The sequence below is a fragment of the Pyrgilauda ruficollis genome, unplaced genomic scaffold (genome assembly GCF_017590135.1).
Source record: "Pyrgilauda ruficollis isolate IOZ18807 unplaced genomic scaffold, ASM1759013v1 scaffold28, whole genome shotgun sequence".
Taxonomy (NCBI): Eukaryota; Metazoa; Chordata; class Aves; order Passeriformes; family Passeridae; genus Pyrgilauda; species Pyrgilauda ruficollis.
In genome coordinates, this window is record NW_024524155.1 from 9130975 (window position 1) to 9148091 (window position 17117).

The 17117-nt window shown below is 36.2% G+C and overlaps 1 protein-coding gene across 1 annotated transcript in view; it reads right to left on the reverse strand.

Annotated features, from left to right (window-relative positions):
* PPP4R3A (protein phosphatase 4 regulatory subunit 3A) overlaps positions 1-17117 on the reverse strand; it is a 42937-nt gene that overhangs the window by 10785 nt on the left and 15035 nt on the right. The window contains exons 3-8 of the mRNA XM_041471863.1: positions 12339-12437; positions 9683-10300; positions 1381-1458; positions 1156-1272; positions 551-667; positions 64-195 (exon numbers count right to left, since the gene is read on the reverse strand). Of these exons, the coding sequence (XP_041327797.1) occupies positions 64-195; positions 551-667; positions 1156-1272; positions 1381-1458; positions 9683-10300; positions 12339-12437 (1161 nt within the window). The remainder of the gene's footprint in view (positions 1-63; positions 196-550; positions 668-1155; positions 1273-1380; positions 1459-9682; positions 10301-12338; positions 12438-17117) is intronic.

The following is a 17117-nucleotide window of genomic DNA, read 5'->3' on the forward strand; positions in this document are numbered from 1 at the left end:
AACACATATCATCAAATACCCTAAAAAAACCAAACGTAATTTCATTTGAAGGTATTTACTTACATTGGCAGTGGCAAGCATATTTTCTGGATCAACTAAAGTACGAAGCAAACCCATGAGCAGCACTGCTCCTCCAAGTTCTGGATCTGTGTCACAAATCATGTGTTCTATAATGAGGTTAATGAGTAATATATCCTAAGAGAGGAGAAAAAAAAATCAATTCAAATGCTACTCCCTTGCGCCAAATCTGAAATTATACAATACAGCAAGTATTGTATCTGTGAGCAGGTGAACTCATCTCATCTACGAGAACTCTTTAACTCCCTTGCGCCAAATCTGAAATTATACAATACAGCAAGTATCTGTGAGCAGGTGAACTCATCTATGAGAACTCTTTAGAACACAGCAGTTCAGTGTCCCGCTACCAAATTCCAAATTACTTCTTTGAAATTAGGTCTCGTGTCATTCACAGTTGTAAATATACACCAGTAACTTCAAACCCCAATAATTTCCAAAACACTACAGCCATTTCTGAGGACTCTTTACTTACATCATCATTCTGCTGCGCTTCCTGCATGACAAATTCTCGTACCATGGATGGGTTGTATTCAACCAAATATGAGAATATATCAGTGGCTGCACTTCGTACTTGTGCATCATCCATACCCTGGAAAAGTCAAATAAAATAATTTTGTTTTCTTGAAAGGGTTAAATGGAACCAGAAAAAATACAGCTTTAATTCCTTCTCACAAATCACACCTAACTATCGCTAAACCATATTCTAAAACTAAGTCAACTCGTACTTCTCTGTAAATGTGACAACAGTTGGACAAAATAAATTTTATGGTTTCCCTGCCCTTTGATTTATTTCCCTATTTTCTAACTTATTTGGATACCAAAAAGCAACCAAAGCTAGGAAAGCAAATAGGAAAACAAAAACTGAAGAATGCCAGGCTATTTACCAATGCCACATTGTAAAAGCTTTTAAAGTTTTACAAAAATATTTTGAACATTTTGAATCTTAGGCTAGGACAAGCCAAATAAAGCAAACAAAAAGAAAACCACTTGCTGAAGTTTGTGCTGAAGCTACTTTTTAAAAAAGCCTCTCTGAAGATAAACAAAATTGTTATGACAAATAGAATTAAAATGACTTACCAATATGACTTCTAGTGCAGGCAGTATGCCCATATTTGACAAAGTTTTGAAAAATGCATCTCTGTTTTGAGGTTGCAGTGTTTGTGAGAATGCACAAAACTCTTTCAGAAAATTTACCTGAAAACCAAGAATATTCTAGTTTAGTAATTAAAAAAAAAAAAAAAAAAAAAAAAGGATTCACATGTCACTTTGTGGTAACTGTCACATATTTTACGCATTTCTTACCAATTCCTGTCTTTTCTCCTCATCTGTGGCTTCATCTGTTAGCTGTGCAAACAAGTCTGTCAGAAATTTTTCATCTTCCTACAAAAGCAAAACAATACCATTTGTTTATTTGACAATATAAAAAGGCATCCAAGTCTAATCTAAAATTCTTCTAGACCATGCTTCCTGGAATGAAGAGAACATATGTTTGTATACTGTAATTAATCACGCCAGTATCAACTTTCTAATTCAAGTACATTAATATGCATATTGTTTTTGAGCTTTAATCATGTTCAGCATCCCTCCACCCCCGAACAATTCACTCTCAATTACATTTGTTGCACTGCCGTCTAGCTGCCCTTTTCCTACTTTCTACTGCAACTCTCATTGTTTTGTCCTCGACTTCTTCAACTTCCTTCCCCCTTGTCACATGCCAGTCCCCCTAAATCACACTACCCTTGGTCAGCTGTTTACATACATTTATAAACAACGTCCCCCACACACCCCTACACAGACACACACACATGCATATCTTTGGAATGCTACTAGATCTCTGAAGCAGAACAAAAGCAAGGACATAATGAAGGGAAAGCTGCCTAACAGCAGGAATGAAGTGAGCTTCCTCCCCCTCAATGTTGTGAAAAGGGTGAATTCTAGAGACCAAATCAAAACAACTGTTCCTATCGCATACAGAATTTATTGGACATTCTGGCTCCAAACACACTGCAAAAATGTGTATTTCAGATTGAAAGAAAGAGCAATATTTAGCTTTCCATAACCTTTACAGTCCTAACAACTAGGAGATTATTAAGACAGAAATAAATCTTCTCCTGTAAGGCAGCAGTTGCTTCAGAATGGTTCCAGTACATCAGGTACTAATACATTTTTTCACAAAGCTGCCACTGTTGCTTCTTGTGAAGTCAGTAACACACCGATATGCAACATCCCTCCATCCCAAAACCAGTGCCAGAAATCCAAGCTGTCTTTGCTCATGTTTGCACTGCATAAAGCAAACCCATGAAAGTACTTCAGATACACACACAAAAACGGTCTTATATTGTGAATTACCTCAGTACCTCATTCAGGCTCACCATGCAGCCTTGCTGAGGAAGTGCATACCTCTCTTCTGATAGCACACCATGCCAAGGCTGCTACAACACTGCCACAACACAACCAGCATCTCTACATGGCACTGCACAACACCGATAAACCCACAACAGGCTGGCATGAGCTACTATATCCTCACTGCACTGTAAAGTAAACCTTATCTTTAGAATATGCCACGTTTTCTCTTGTCTGATGCTGAGCTGTGCTCCTAACCTGACCCAACAGACTATGAAAAAGAGTGATTTCTGGACACAAGTTCAGGTGCTGTTTCAGTGACTCCAAAATCAAAACAGAAGGAGATAAGAGAGGCCTCACTTGAAGTATACCAAAACTCACTCTGGAGGATCAAGCACAGATGTAAATTTTGACTTCCAGGTATCAACAGTGAAATACATCCAAAATGACTATTAAGGTATTCGGTTTCAAGAAACATACCTTAAGCTTTGATGGGAGAATGCAAGGGTGTTTGACTACCTGCTATCCAGCTGTTATATGGCTTTGTAAGTTTTCAGTTCTAATATTTAACTCATTAGACATCACAGGTAACCTAAGCAACCCACAGTAGACATACTGACATATTCAGTCACTGATATTAAAAAAAAACCAAACAAAACAAAACCCCATAAAACTCAGTTCTTTTGAAGAATATGCAGGTTTTTTCCCATGATTAGCAGTGCATTTAAGAGAAGGCCACATAGTTTACAATATTACTCAAAGCATCAAACTGGGGGTTTTACGTTATGGAAGGAGGAGAGACCCTGTACTGTGAGAGATACTGTGACCCACTTCAGCATCCCAGAGACAGTCAGCAGGGGAAGCTGCACATCTGGCACTACATGCCAGAGCAGCACAGGCAGGAGCTGGCTGGGCAGGACCCCCAGCTCAGCTCTCTGACCAGATCCTGCTACATCCCTGACCTGTCCAACATGTGGCTGTCTGCAGCAGAAGGCAACCCACTCACCCTGGTACTGGGCTGGCAAACATATGGGACTTGTAGAGGGAACCTAAAACTGGCAAGTGATAAAGGCTTCAATGCTGGCACTTAATGTTTCAGGATGAATTTGCAGAAGTTCAGTACATAACTATCTTCCAGCATTCCAAATACAGACTACAGTATTTTACAATTCTGCATTAAATATAATACTGAAACATATCTCCATGTCATGTCCTCTCCCAAACTCCATTAAATACCTTGCACTTTTAAATTAACAACATTACCTGAAATCTCTAGACTCCGGAACAACCACGACCTTTTTAAAATCAGACAATTAAGATGGATATGAGTGATTGAAACATCCCACCCTTGCGTGGATAATATGCAGTAAATGGCACTTACTCCAAGAAAACAAAAACAACTTATTACTAACTTCACACTTTGGGCTTAGCCCTGAAAAGCATTCAGCATTTATCTCATTCCAGATGCTTAATGACAGGCAGACAGGTTGCCATTCATGAGAAAAGACCCAATCCTCTCACATATATAGAAAAAGTGCCATTGCAAAGAACATTCTAAGTATAAGATTCTTTTTCTCAAGCTGTAAAATTAGTGACAAGGGCAATATAGCTAAAGAAGCATTCCTGAACAATACTGCCAAGACCCATGGAAATGCACAGTCTGAAAGCAGAGTTCACATATTTTAGAAGTCACAAAGCATCAACACAGGATGATAGAATTACACGAATTTGAATGTTTTCTTTTTTTTTTTAACCTGCAAAAATCCCTCAATGTATGTCTGTGAACACAGAGCAAATGCACAATTCTCTGCAGTATGCGGTCTTTTCACACAGACAAGTATCAAAACACATTCAGCTGTACCTTAGAAGCTGTGAAGGTCACAACTGTTTTCCAAGAACACCAAACTGCAAACAATAGTTTATGATGCAATTGTGGATTCTAGGTACTTTCCCCAGCCACAGAAATTATCAGAAGTGCACTACTTAAACTGTGTATACCAGACACTAAGTATATTCATTTATGTTTTGCAAGATCTAAGTAGATGCTTCTAGATTTAATACATTTCAAAGCTCATGAAGATAAAAACAAGCCAGGCCAACTACTCACTCAACCATTTATGATTTTAAAAACAAGAAAATCCACAGATAAGCTAGGGTCACAAAAAAAGACACTATTTAGATTTGTGATTCAACTTCCAAAGTAGCCCTCCTCCTCCTGAAAGGCACTTACAAAAAGGATTCCTCAAAACCAGGCCTCTCTTAAATGTAATTAACATTCAGTTATCAGGTATTTTTGTGTCTGTGATTACAGATAAATGATATAAAACATACTTTTCTCAAAAAAAAAAAAAAAAATCAAAGAAACTCAACACCACCTAAAGTGCAAAGAAGCACACATTCCATCCTATATTCCACCTCAATATTCATTTTGGGCAGAAACAGTATTTTAGACCATAAAGTGAAATTTTCAGAAAATATTACTAGCAAACAGATAATTACCACTTCAAACACACATTCCTTCCTGCTACCACATAAAAGATTTCTTAGTTTAAAATCTCCTTTATATCAGACTGCCTTTCCACACATGCCTTCATCATGCACTACTTCCACTTGAATCAACGTGCTGGAAAAGTAGCGAGATCCGCCAAATGACTTTTGTAGCTTCTCAACACGTGAAAAAATAATTTTCTACAATGAAGAAGTTAATCTCAAAAATGATAAGCATGCACCACTTGCAAATGTCTTTCACCAAGTCATTTCCCCCTGAAAGTGGTATCGTTTTACACTTTATTGCAAGGTGAATTTTGCTGGAAGTAAATCTCCAGTTTTCCTGAGCGAACTAGTATAAGAAAGCCAACTAGATTTGGGCAAAACTACCAGTATGGACTAACATAACTCTTCCCCTAAAACAACTACAGATAATTATGTTTGCATCCACAGGACTCTGTTAAGAATAAGCAACTATCTGTAAAACTACTTTCAAAATTAAAAACTATCATTACACATTAATACGGTAAAATATACAGATACACCTAAATACCTGGAATTTTTTAGCTCTTGAAAAGGGATATAGGGACTATCAGTAATATGACTTCTGTATTTAAAAATTCTGATTTACCAGTACAATAATACCATCTAATCACTGCTCTACCAGGCACAAAAACTATTTTTAAATATCTCCAATTTTCTCCTTCTGCTCTCCACTTTCCTGAAAATTAAAGACCTTGAAGTTTAAATGCACATACCCAAAAGTAATCCTAACAATATTCTTTACTCTGGAAGATAAAGATATTGCATGATATTGCTGACAAAAATAACACACCAATGAGATAAGGGGGAAAGAACAGAAGGAAATAGTGTTTGCTCACTCTATGGCGCAGTTTTGCAAGATTTTTTTTTTTATGAACTAGTTAATAACACAAAGGGAAAGAACTGGTGGCCTCCCGTATGCTCATCAGTATATATATTTTTTTAAATTGCAAAAGAGCGTCATATAAAGCAAGAAACACCACTTACCTGTCCCACCCCCACTCTCAAAACTTGGCCAACTCCATGTTTCAGCAAGTTTCTTGGTGGCTATGATATCTCAAGACTAGAACAGGCTGGACCCCAAGCAGTAAGAGCATATTAGGAGGGGCTGAAATTGCAAAAAAATGCAATTCATATCTAACACATTATGATTGAGAAAATCTGTAATTGAGTAATTTTCACAGCAGTTAATTCTGCAGTCTGGGAATACTGTTTTCATGGCTTTACTATTCATCATACAACAACAGTATCTAGTTTAGTGAGATGCTGACATGCTCATTTAAAATTACCTATCTTATAAAATTAAACCACAAACAAACTTACCTCCAGGTCTCAGAAAAGCCCATCAATACAAGTATTTTTATAAAGCTTATGAGAAAGCTAACCTTTATGAAGAAGGAAGGAAGAATATGGTTCATAACCTAATGCCAAAGGTTACCTATTTTCTGCTTTTGGTTTTAGCACAAAAGGACAACAGTTATTTTACCTACCAAAGAATGCAAAATGATTGAAGCAAGTATGTTCCATGACCACAGAATTAATTTTTTTAAATACATGCAAAGTTTCTCTAATAAAGCAAGAACTCTGAAGAATCAGCATATTCTCATCTTCAATATTAATTGTAACTGAAAAACTGACTTTAAATGCCAGTGACCTTTAATGACCATAAATGGCCTATCTTGACAGTAAATGCCTTAAATAAAACACAGTGGTAGTTTTGAGTAAAGTCACTCAGGTTGTCAAGAAGCATAAGACACAATCTGTACAGTCTTGTACAAACTTCCCTGAAACTTGTATTCACTTCTCTGAAACTACAGTCTGGCTGAGTTAACTGAGATGAGAGTACTGCAAGGTGCCACTGGTTAATACACAGCCTGACATGGAAAAGTCTCATTACAGCTCACTTCTTTTCCATGAAGGAGCTAAAGGTTTTTCTTTTCCTTTCCTTCACAGCCAGAGATATAAAAGAACAGAATACCCAACAAGTCAGTTGTACACAGAAGAGTTGCAGGATGCCATGGCATATCAGCTACTCAGGGAGTTTACTTTTATCCTGCCAAGTGAAACTTTCCAAAAAGAGATCTCTTTCATCACATCCTCAATGGTCCAAGAAAGACAACCTGAAGTCAACAGCAGAGGCACTAAAAGCCTTTTTTATTAATCTACTAGGAACTTGAGATTCGTCCATGGCTTCCAACAAACTACCATGAGGCAACCCAGAGTCTTTTCAATTAATAATGACATCTGAAAGAAATCACTTCTTAAATACACATGTAAGGTGTATTTAAGAGCACCAAGATCTCAGAAGACCTAAAATAACAAATTCCAGGAACTACAGAGAACTAGACATCCTTCAGGCAATAACACCCCCTCCACACACAAAAGTATTGTAATACCAGCTACAGGAATGCATGATGTTAAACCACACACGAATGGAAGAAAGCCCTTAGGAATTAGTTACAGAAGTGAAATCAACAAAATCAGTCTTTTAATTCAGTTCTTAGAGCATTATTTATTCTGTGTAAAGAAATAGGAAGGAATGGTATCATATGTTTTATACACAGACTATAGGAATGGGGGATGAAATGAAACTAGAGTGCAGAGATTAAAGAAAGGTGCAACCTGGCCTATTGCTTTATGAATAAATAAATCCCAGGTAAGTAAGCCGAAACCTTGGGTTATGCACAACGGACACATAATTTGTGAGTGTTTTTCAATTCCCAGATTAAAAAAGATTCTTGCTTATGAACTCAGGGAGTTCTCCCTCCTTGCTAGAGAGCTGTACTGTGAAAGTACAAGGAAATGCAGTATAGCACAGGGTGTATTATCTTTCTTGTGTGCTCTCATTCTGGGCTCCTCAAAGCTGTGGGAAGCACTTCAACAATTCCAAATGTTTCTCTAACTTTGAAATACAATGTTAATTCTTCTGGTTCAACATACATGAAGTAGACTTTATTCTCAATTACAGAGAACAGCAGTGAAGATAACGGTCCAAAATCTGCTGTCACACAACAAATCAAAATCAGATCTGAGACTTTATTTCAACTGTGAACTGCAGCTAACAAGTCTGGCAACAACACAAAACCTTGATATCGTAACTTAAACCTATCCTACATCTATTAACGTAACACAAGTTGTAAGAGATAGAAAAAAGGAAACTCATCAGACTCTAGTCCTCAATAAAGTTATCTCAGGATGTCTGCCAAACACACCCTTAATGACTTTGCAAGATCAGACCCTCTTTTTCCTTGCCCAGTTTTCTTTTTTGAAGACCAAGATCTCTCTCAGAATCAGCCACTGTCACCAAGACTCCTGAAAAATTCTTCCCCTCCTCCTCCTCCTCAAGTCAAAATGTATATTCTTCAGAAATTTGCTTTTAGCAACACTTGCAAAGAGGGCAAGACATTCTTGAGACACAAGTTATACTGGATGCTCCAGTTGAGACCCCTTAACTGAGTCTTTTTGAACATTCTCTCAAAGTCACACTTGTAAACTTCTTCAAAGTGGCAACTCCAAAATGCGTAAGGCCTTCTGACTATTTTAGATAAGCAACTGTGACTTTGTTTATCAAGGACACACATCCAGACATGAACAGTTTGGTTCACCTGGGCATAAGCTGGAGCTTGGTACTACTTTAGATGCCTGAGGTGTTTCACCTGACAGATTAAAGCTCCACGAGAGTGGATTAGGGAATATCAGTATTCTGATAACCGAGTGCAATGGAGGAAAAGTTGTGAGGCCTAGTCTTGACAATTATTAGTTCTATGAGCTTGCAAAAGGAATTTTCACTCTCATTTGCTATATACTTTCCATGAAATTATACAGGGTACATCCTGAAAGTCAAACTGAATATAAACATAATTAAAGTAATCAGTAACATCTAACACTTGGTCCATTTCTCCAGATCAGACAGCCCCCACGAAGACAGTGACTATTCATTTGTCAAACTTTGGGAGAAATAAGATAATTAACTTCTACAAACTAAAATACATGCGCTGCAAAACTTTGCTGAGTTAGCTGAAAGCTCCCCTTACAGAGATGTGCCACCAACTTCTAGCACAGTTCAGAAAGTTCATCGGTTGGTGCAGAACACCTAAGACACTGGTAAGATATGTAAAGCACCAAATAATCTCTTTACATTTGCAGTAAGACATATTTAATGAAAAACTGGTAATTCCAAGCAGAATTATTTAGGGATTTATTAAGACAAACGAAGAAAACATTCAAGCACCGAAAATGGTCTTATGTTCTGAATCTGTACTTTCCAAACAGCCAATTTAATTTACTTCAAAATTAGCAACAGCTACATCGTGGTAGATTATATTGTGAAATTTAGGCAAAGTAATTTTTTCATGGTAACATGACAAAAGATATCCCTAAGTCTAGTGACTAAAAAGTCGCAAAATAGAAAAACAGCAACCCTCAAAACTCCTATTAAAATCAAAGATTCAAAGTGCAAACAGTACTCTTCATTCCAAAGAACCTCATTCAATATTCTACAGATTTGCTCCATTTAAATCACTTAGAGAGAATCTAGTCCAAATCCAGAAATTAAAGGACGTGTATTTGACAACTCAGTACTCAAATCCATGCCTTTTCTGTCGCACTCCACAATCACTTACAGAATCACAGAAGAGGAGGTTCCACCGAAGTACCTCAATCTTTCCAGGAATAATCACCCAACTTTCTCTGCCCAAGCACAAGTAACAGAATATGAATTTTTGAAACTTACCTGTAACATGCCAACTATTTCCACTTTATTAAAAAAGATGAAAGAATGAAGTGTTGATAGCATATTTTCCTCAAAAACTGAGGGAGTGGGTAGGACCATATCTTGAATATACTGTACTCTGTATGTCTGATGTATTTTTTGCTTCAGCTCTGGATCAGATATAGGTATCACCTCTTTAAATTTTGCTGTTTTAGTCAGAAATTCCCTGTGTTTCCGTGACTGTGATAAAGACGGATCGTATTCTAGGCATCCAATTACATCCATTATACATTCCTCGGAAAACATGACTTCAAAAAGTGCAGTCCTGTTCAAAAGGAAAATTCCCTTAATAATTTCATATAAGTGGTGTAGTCCTTCAATGTTTTCCAAGTCTTCGCACACATGAAAAATTTCTAAGAGCTTCTTAATATAACCCTCATTTTCCAGTGCTAGTGCGAGTTTTTCACGACGTAAGGGTGATGGCAGGGAAGATGCCACGAGTTCTGCAATTTCTTCTAGTCGGCTGAGTTCACAGGATGGCAATTCTAGACCTGGTGATGACATATCATCAAAGCGTTCCTCCTCAGATTCATCAACAAGATCCTGAGTAATATCAACAGAAGGGTCTTTGCCTTGAACCTGCAAAATGTGTCAAAAAGTGGAGTTTAAATGTACTGTTATTTGAATGCTTTTAAAAAAATACCTTTTAAGTATCACACATTTTTAATTTGTATGGGCAAAATAGAAATGCAAATCTAGTCTGACATTGAGTATAGCTGGTTTGGAAAAGAAAAGAGATAATGAGAAGATTTCTTCAAATAGAAAGCTTTATACAACTGTTTCTACATTAGACATTTAACTTTATTTATTTTTTAAAAATTGGAGGAAGAATAAGGAAAAAAACTACATTTTCTGAGTACTTAAAAAAACCCCAGAAATTCGCAATTATTAATATGGACGGCAACTTCTTAAGAGACCACTGAACTGTTTGTTTCCAGTCTTTATTCTCTGCAGACAGATTTTCAAATGCAAATCAGTATTACATTATTCTAGTGATAGCTTTAAACATTTATCTCTAGGCTATTAACTGCTCTTGATGCTTTTCAAAGCTTCCACTATCTCAAACAGGGGAGAGAGGCCAGTCTTGCTAATTTATCTGTTGTTCTCAGCTCTGGAGAGCTGCAAGTCAAAATCTGTTACTGTGTATTTTCTAAATACTCAACAGAGGCACAGAATCTTCTCTTAAGAACAAAAAAGCTCAAACCAACATTGACAAAATAATAGAGGAAAACTGACTGTTGGAAAAATAATGCACAGGACTTACAAAGATCTCTCCAGAGATATAAGGAAACTGTGGAAATCATGAATTAGTAAAAAAATGCACAGATGCATGGGTACCAGAGTGTATCAGCTTTAATGACAGCTTAATTTTAGCATCTGCTTGGAACCTGATGTCAAATTCAGAAAAGCACTGCTGTGCAGAACACTAGAAGGTGCTGTAGTTTTTAATCTTGAAATTCAGCAAAAAACCCCTGGGAGAAATAATACTTCATTTATATCAGCAAGCCTATACTCAGAATGGTGCTAAACCCCACATATTGTTCTGCTAATACAGCAGCAGCCACTTTCTCTATAAATGGTATCAAAGCTTTCCTTTTAGAAGAAGTTTTAATGACTGAGGAAGCTTAAGATCTATAAAGTACACTAGACACAATTACAAAGCATGGCCTCAAAACAGGATATAAAGACACTGGCTTCCTACAAAAATATTAGATCTGTACATGAGGATGAGGAAACTGGGCTTCTTATCTGGGTGTTTCCTAAGAACAAAACTTCCCCCTTTCCCTACTTTGTTTCTGTCTCCAGCTTTTGGGCCATTGACTGCTAAGGTTCTTGGAAATGTTTCTGTACTTATTTACATAAGTGGTAAACTGCTGAAAAGACTCATTCTTAAAACAAAGGAATAATCTATACACATGTAATTGTGAAACCAGATTTCTTTTGCTTTGTTTCTGAAATCACTAAGAACAAACTTCTAAAGACAGAGTGGGGAAAGCTAGATGTTTGTTAAGAACAGAAAGAGAGTGCAGAGAGAGATTTAGAGTAATTTAGAGAAATGCCACATACTGTAGCACAGAATTAAGAGAAGTTGTAATGCTTGGAAGGAAAGAAAAAACCCAAACAAGAACTGAGAAAGTGAACTAACATCAGTGAATATATTGATATAACTCTTTTATGTCAATAGTTAATATCCAAATAAATATTATTCACAATCAACACTGATTCAATGACTATAAAGTCATCTGGTTGTAGTGGTAAAACATATGTTAAAATATATGCATGCTAGGTATACATTGCTTGATTTCTTAAAACACTATCTTGAAGTGATACAGGGATGAGCTATCTCCTACTATCAGATTAATCAAAAAAGTTATGTTGAGTAGAAAGACCTGAAAATGCTCTAACAAAGTACCTAAAACTTAGATTAGGTCTGTATTAAATTTCTGGAGGAAGGAGAAAGTTTTTAAATTGAAAAATTCAAAATCTGGGAGAGCTGGCTATAACAGTAGTTTTGACTTTCCATCTACTATTGTTCCAACTCAGAACAGCCTGTAAGTTTTGAACACAAACATTTAGATTAATTAGGTTGTCTCAATCTTACATTTATCAAACTTACCTGACATATTTTTTCCCATATTTCATCACAACCTGCTTTTTCTTGAAAGCTAAGTGCCAAATCATAATTTTCAGCTTCAGACCACACAATCAAGGTATCCTTTAAAGAGAGGAAAAGTATTTTCAGGCAATATATTTCAGATTTTATCAACCTAAATAGTGTTTAAAGAGTAAAATTTTAAAATAAAAACAGCCTGACACCTTATTATGATGGGACAGTATTCCAATACAAATGTAACCATCACACTTCATTAAATTTTTATATGTTTATATGATTAAAAACATTCCTGCATAAATCAGAAGTAGTTCCAGAAAGATATCAAAGTTTTCTGCTCTTATTTTATGTGATCATAATATTGTAAATATCAAAAAGTTTGACCTAGAAAATGCACTTCTACCTCAAATGTATTCTCTAATAAAATACAGTAACAAAAGCAACAGGCTTTGTGGGGTTTATGTTAGGGGTTTCTTTAATGTTTTATTTGGACCACATAAAACAGTACTTTTTCTGTAGGATGAAAGTCACAATTTTTTTTTCATTTTTGTAGGCCCCAGAAGACACTCTGCTAATGCACAGAACAGCTGTTTAAAAGCTAGTCCCCACATGGCTACAAACTTTAAAGAGGAGAAACACCACAGTTCACTGCCTGGGACTACAGGCACCCACCACACTGAACCACACGTGAGAGTTTCACTTATTCCGAACTACAATTCTGGAAGGAAGTTTTGCCCTAGACTTCTAGAAACTACTTGAAACCACGTTTAGCTATGTTCACTTCCCAGACACTGAAGCTCTCATCAACTTACTAGGATAGTTCAAGAATTTATCAGAGCCCTCATATTGCATGCAAAACCAATACATGAACGTGGAAGCTGTACTGCAAACAGCAATGCCACACACTGACAAGGTATTTGATGAAGTAGTTTACAGAGAGTCTACTAAATAACTCTAAGAATAACTAAATAGAAAATAAAACTCAATTAATAAAAGAAGAAAATAAAATCAGCATTGTTTTCATGTACTGAATTGAGTTTTATTGTTAGTCTTTTGTCTTCCTGTAACAGCTGAAATATAGCCACAGTAAATACACATAGCTCCATGAAACTGCATTATTTCAGCCAAGTGCTAAACCATGCATTCGCTCACTAGGACAAGAGACATGAGAATCTTTTCTTATTCATAACATACAGAATTTCTTCTTCATTAAGTACAGATTTTGCTTAGAGTGATATTAAAATGAATAGTGACAATAAAAAGAAACCTTTCATTTAGATTTTGATGTGCACTTACTAGAAAACACCTTAAACTAAACTGTAATCTAAACAGCACAATCAGCCAGCTCCAATGGGATTGTCAAGCAATACAATATAATCAATTTGCCATTACCAGAGCAGCTATAACTGCTTCAGAGGCACTAATGGCTTTACTTTGTAAATGGCAAATAGTTTACCTTTTCCTTTTCCAAAGGGTTGAGGAAGAGGTGGTACACAGAAGAAGGGGATTTAGGAAGACCACCTCCAAAATACAAAAGGAAGAAAAAAATCATAATTAATAGTTTATTCTCTACAAAACAGGTCATGGAGCAAATTCTCTGGTAATAACAGATTGACAGCACCCGGTACTGCTGACTTCAACAGAGAGAAAAAAAAAATCAGTTTGCAAAAATCTGAAAAGTGAAGGTCCAAAAGAAAAAGTTTTTCTCTTTACCATCTTTAAAAAACAGTATGCACCTTACTGCATATTAAGTATAGGTATGAGGTTCAAATTCCAATACATTTATCTCTCCAACTGTATTTCTACTGCAGTAATTTTCAAGGACACTCTCTCCTTAGCTTCACACTGAGTAGAGCTTATTTAATTTAAAAAAAAAACAAGCAACCCTAACACCAAATTTTAAGTAGATCCTAGCAGAACTTGCAACATTCCCATCTAATTACATTTCCATCCAGGTGAAAGCGGTTAGATTTCTAAGTAAGTCATTTCCAAAAGACCAAAATGTATTTTCTTCTTGATAAAGAACACAACTAACAAATCGGGAAATGACTAAAAGTACACTATTATGGGCAGTGCTATTTACACTAACTGCTTAAGTTCAATAAACAAAAGCTCTAAGTCTCTGAATAAAATCCAGCAACAGATCAAGACACGGAAAGGACGGCAGGCAGAGAAAAATGAAAGAGAAGATAGAAAGTTAAACCTGCTTTTGAAAATTAGAGTCACAGATGTAGAAAAGTTTATTTGGCCATAGCACAGCAAGTTTTCCCTTTAACAAGATCATTTACTACTAAACATGGAAGTTCACACCTCCATACAGTCTGATTTTTTTTTTAGTTATTTCTTCTTTGGAAAACAAAACAAAAAATTGCTTAAAGAAATCATCTGAGTAGTAGAACAATCATCTTCGAGTTTGTTTTATCAGTATTAGAAAAGTGTTTTCCAACTGCCAACATTAAAATTTGAAATTATTAGCATCTGCTGTCTTAGCACAGAAGGATTTCATCTACTATGGCTCCTCAACAGAAATCTACCAATTGCTACTCTCTGGATCTTTAGTAAACTGTATTTGTTTGTACAACCTTTCTTGAATCAAAGGGCTTTTAAAAAGAGAACATGAAACAAAAAGCATTTCACTCTGTTGTGCAATATAGTTTTGTCTAACTTAAATTCACTGTTAAATACAGACAATTGTGACTATAACTTCATTTTGTTAATCCTACAAAGCTTATAACCATAAAAAAGAACAGTACAAGTCTTAGACATGTATGAAGAAATGACTGAAGGAAATTCTAGATGGAGTTAAGGATAAAAGAACACATCAATAACAGTCTACTTTCTGTTTATTTTATTGAAAGAAATCTTTGTACATAGTTGATCTGACATTTCCTCAGTGTAAGTTGAGTCCACTAACTACTCTGGATCTCTCAGCTAGGCAACTGGAGTATCTGTTGCATCCAAATGTCAAATATCACTTCTTGAAACTACCAGAAAGCAACTGAAAAGTCTTAATACTGCCTCCTCCATTCAAAGAGAAAACAGAAGTAAGGATAAATATGCTTAGTAATAGTGGCTATTGGTTAGAGAGGTAAGGAGATAAGTCTTGCACATTACATCTTGATGAGCACAAAATCTTCAATTTCATTTGATTCACAATAGGATTTCTGGCTCCGACAGGGCAAAGACACATCCTCTGTTGTTGCATTTCATATAAAAATACTAGCATCTACACACATCTACACACAAGGAACTGGATGGGATAATTAAAACGTCTTAAAATTTCTCTTATCTTGTTCTTTGTAAAGAATTAAAATATTAAACAGCCGTATTAAATCATAGCTACACTGTGTCACCTGCCATAAACCTGGACAAAGGTTTTATTATTGAAGGATCTTATACTGAGTTCTCTGTGACAACCTCAGCATTCTAGCTCCTTGTATTTTCAAGATGCATCACAGTTCTTGGCAAGATCTTTTTTAAATAGGGTGATATTCAAGAGCTATTTATGTACAGTTCATGAACTTACTCAAAGATTGAAAAATCATTTGCTGCTTTGCAAAAAAAATATCTTGGCAATAGTGCCAGTTGGAGATGTCATCACTATCTTAGCCTAGACAAAATCTGCTGTCTCCATAGGACCATTTACATGAATTTGTTGCCTCTTACAATAGTGGCCATTATGACTATGCACATAAAATGGGAAATTTTAAAATTTAACCAGAAGTTCTGAGTATGGCCTCCTTTTAGGAGATCTATGTACTTAACATTCCCATAAAGAGGTAACAATCATTTCTGTAGGTGGAGGATAGCTTTGTACACTCTGCTTCTTGTAAGGGCACAGCCCGAGGCAAAAATTGAGAACACAATTGTGCTGCTTCTCTCTGCTGGCTGCATCAAGCCCACAATGAAGCAAGTTCTGGTTAGTCAGAGGTTCTGCAGAGGCACTGCTGTGGGCTACAGTTTTATCTAAGACATCATGCCACAGAAGCTAACCTGCAATAGTTTAACCCAGGAAACAGTGGCAATTGCACTGAAGAAAGACAGGGTTTACTATTTACCCTATGACTTTTTATTTTTTTGAAACTATTGCTAAAAGGCTTCTGACTTACCTCAAGAGTAAAAAGTTCTTTATACATACTATCAGTCTAAAGTTCTTGCCACAGCACTCACTGAAGGTCAACTTTTACTAGACATTAAATCAGTTTTAATTAACTATTAGAAAGCTTATTAGTAGGTGTCTTGTACAGCACTCACACAAATCTCCAAAGCAAGCTCTGGGATTTCATCATGAAAATTTCAGAGCAACTAGTATTCAGGATTTGACTCTGCTATGATTAAATTAACAAAACTGCCACTGTTTGACAATGGACTCTCACTACTGTTTGTGTCCAGGGACAGGTCTTCTCCATAGCTCCAAAACATTCTCTTTGCAGCTCTATGAGATTTAATCTACACTCAAGAAGTAGTGATGCCCTAAATTCACTAAGTATTTCATAAATTATTGCTTTCAGCCTTAAAAAGCAAATTAATCTCTTCCTACTAGCCCTCACATGGTTCAGGCTTATGACACTTTCCTGGCCCACACAAGGTTCAACACAGCCAGGCTGTCTCTTCCCCTCTTGGACTGCCTGATTGCTAGTGCCGCATCTAATTTCTTAGATTGTTTAGTCACAGACACTTCCCTGGACATGCCAACCCACCCTTCAGCATCTTGCTATCTAAATACTTCCAATCAAAAGTACAGCTTCATAATTTCAGGTTTCCCTTTATGAAATAAATTATGTG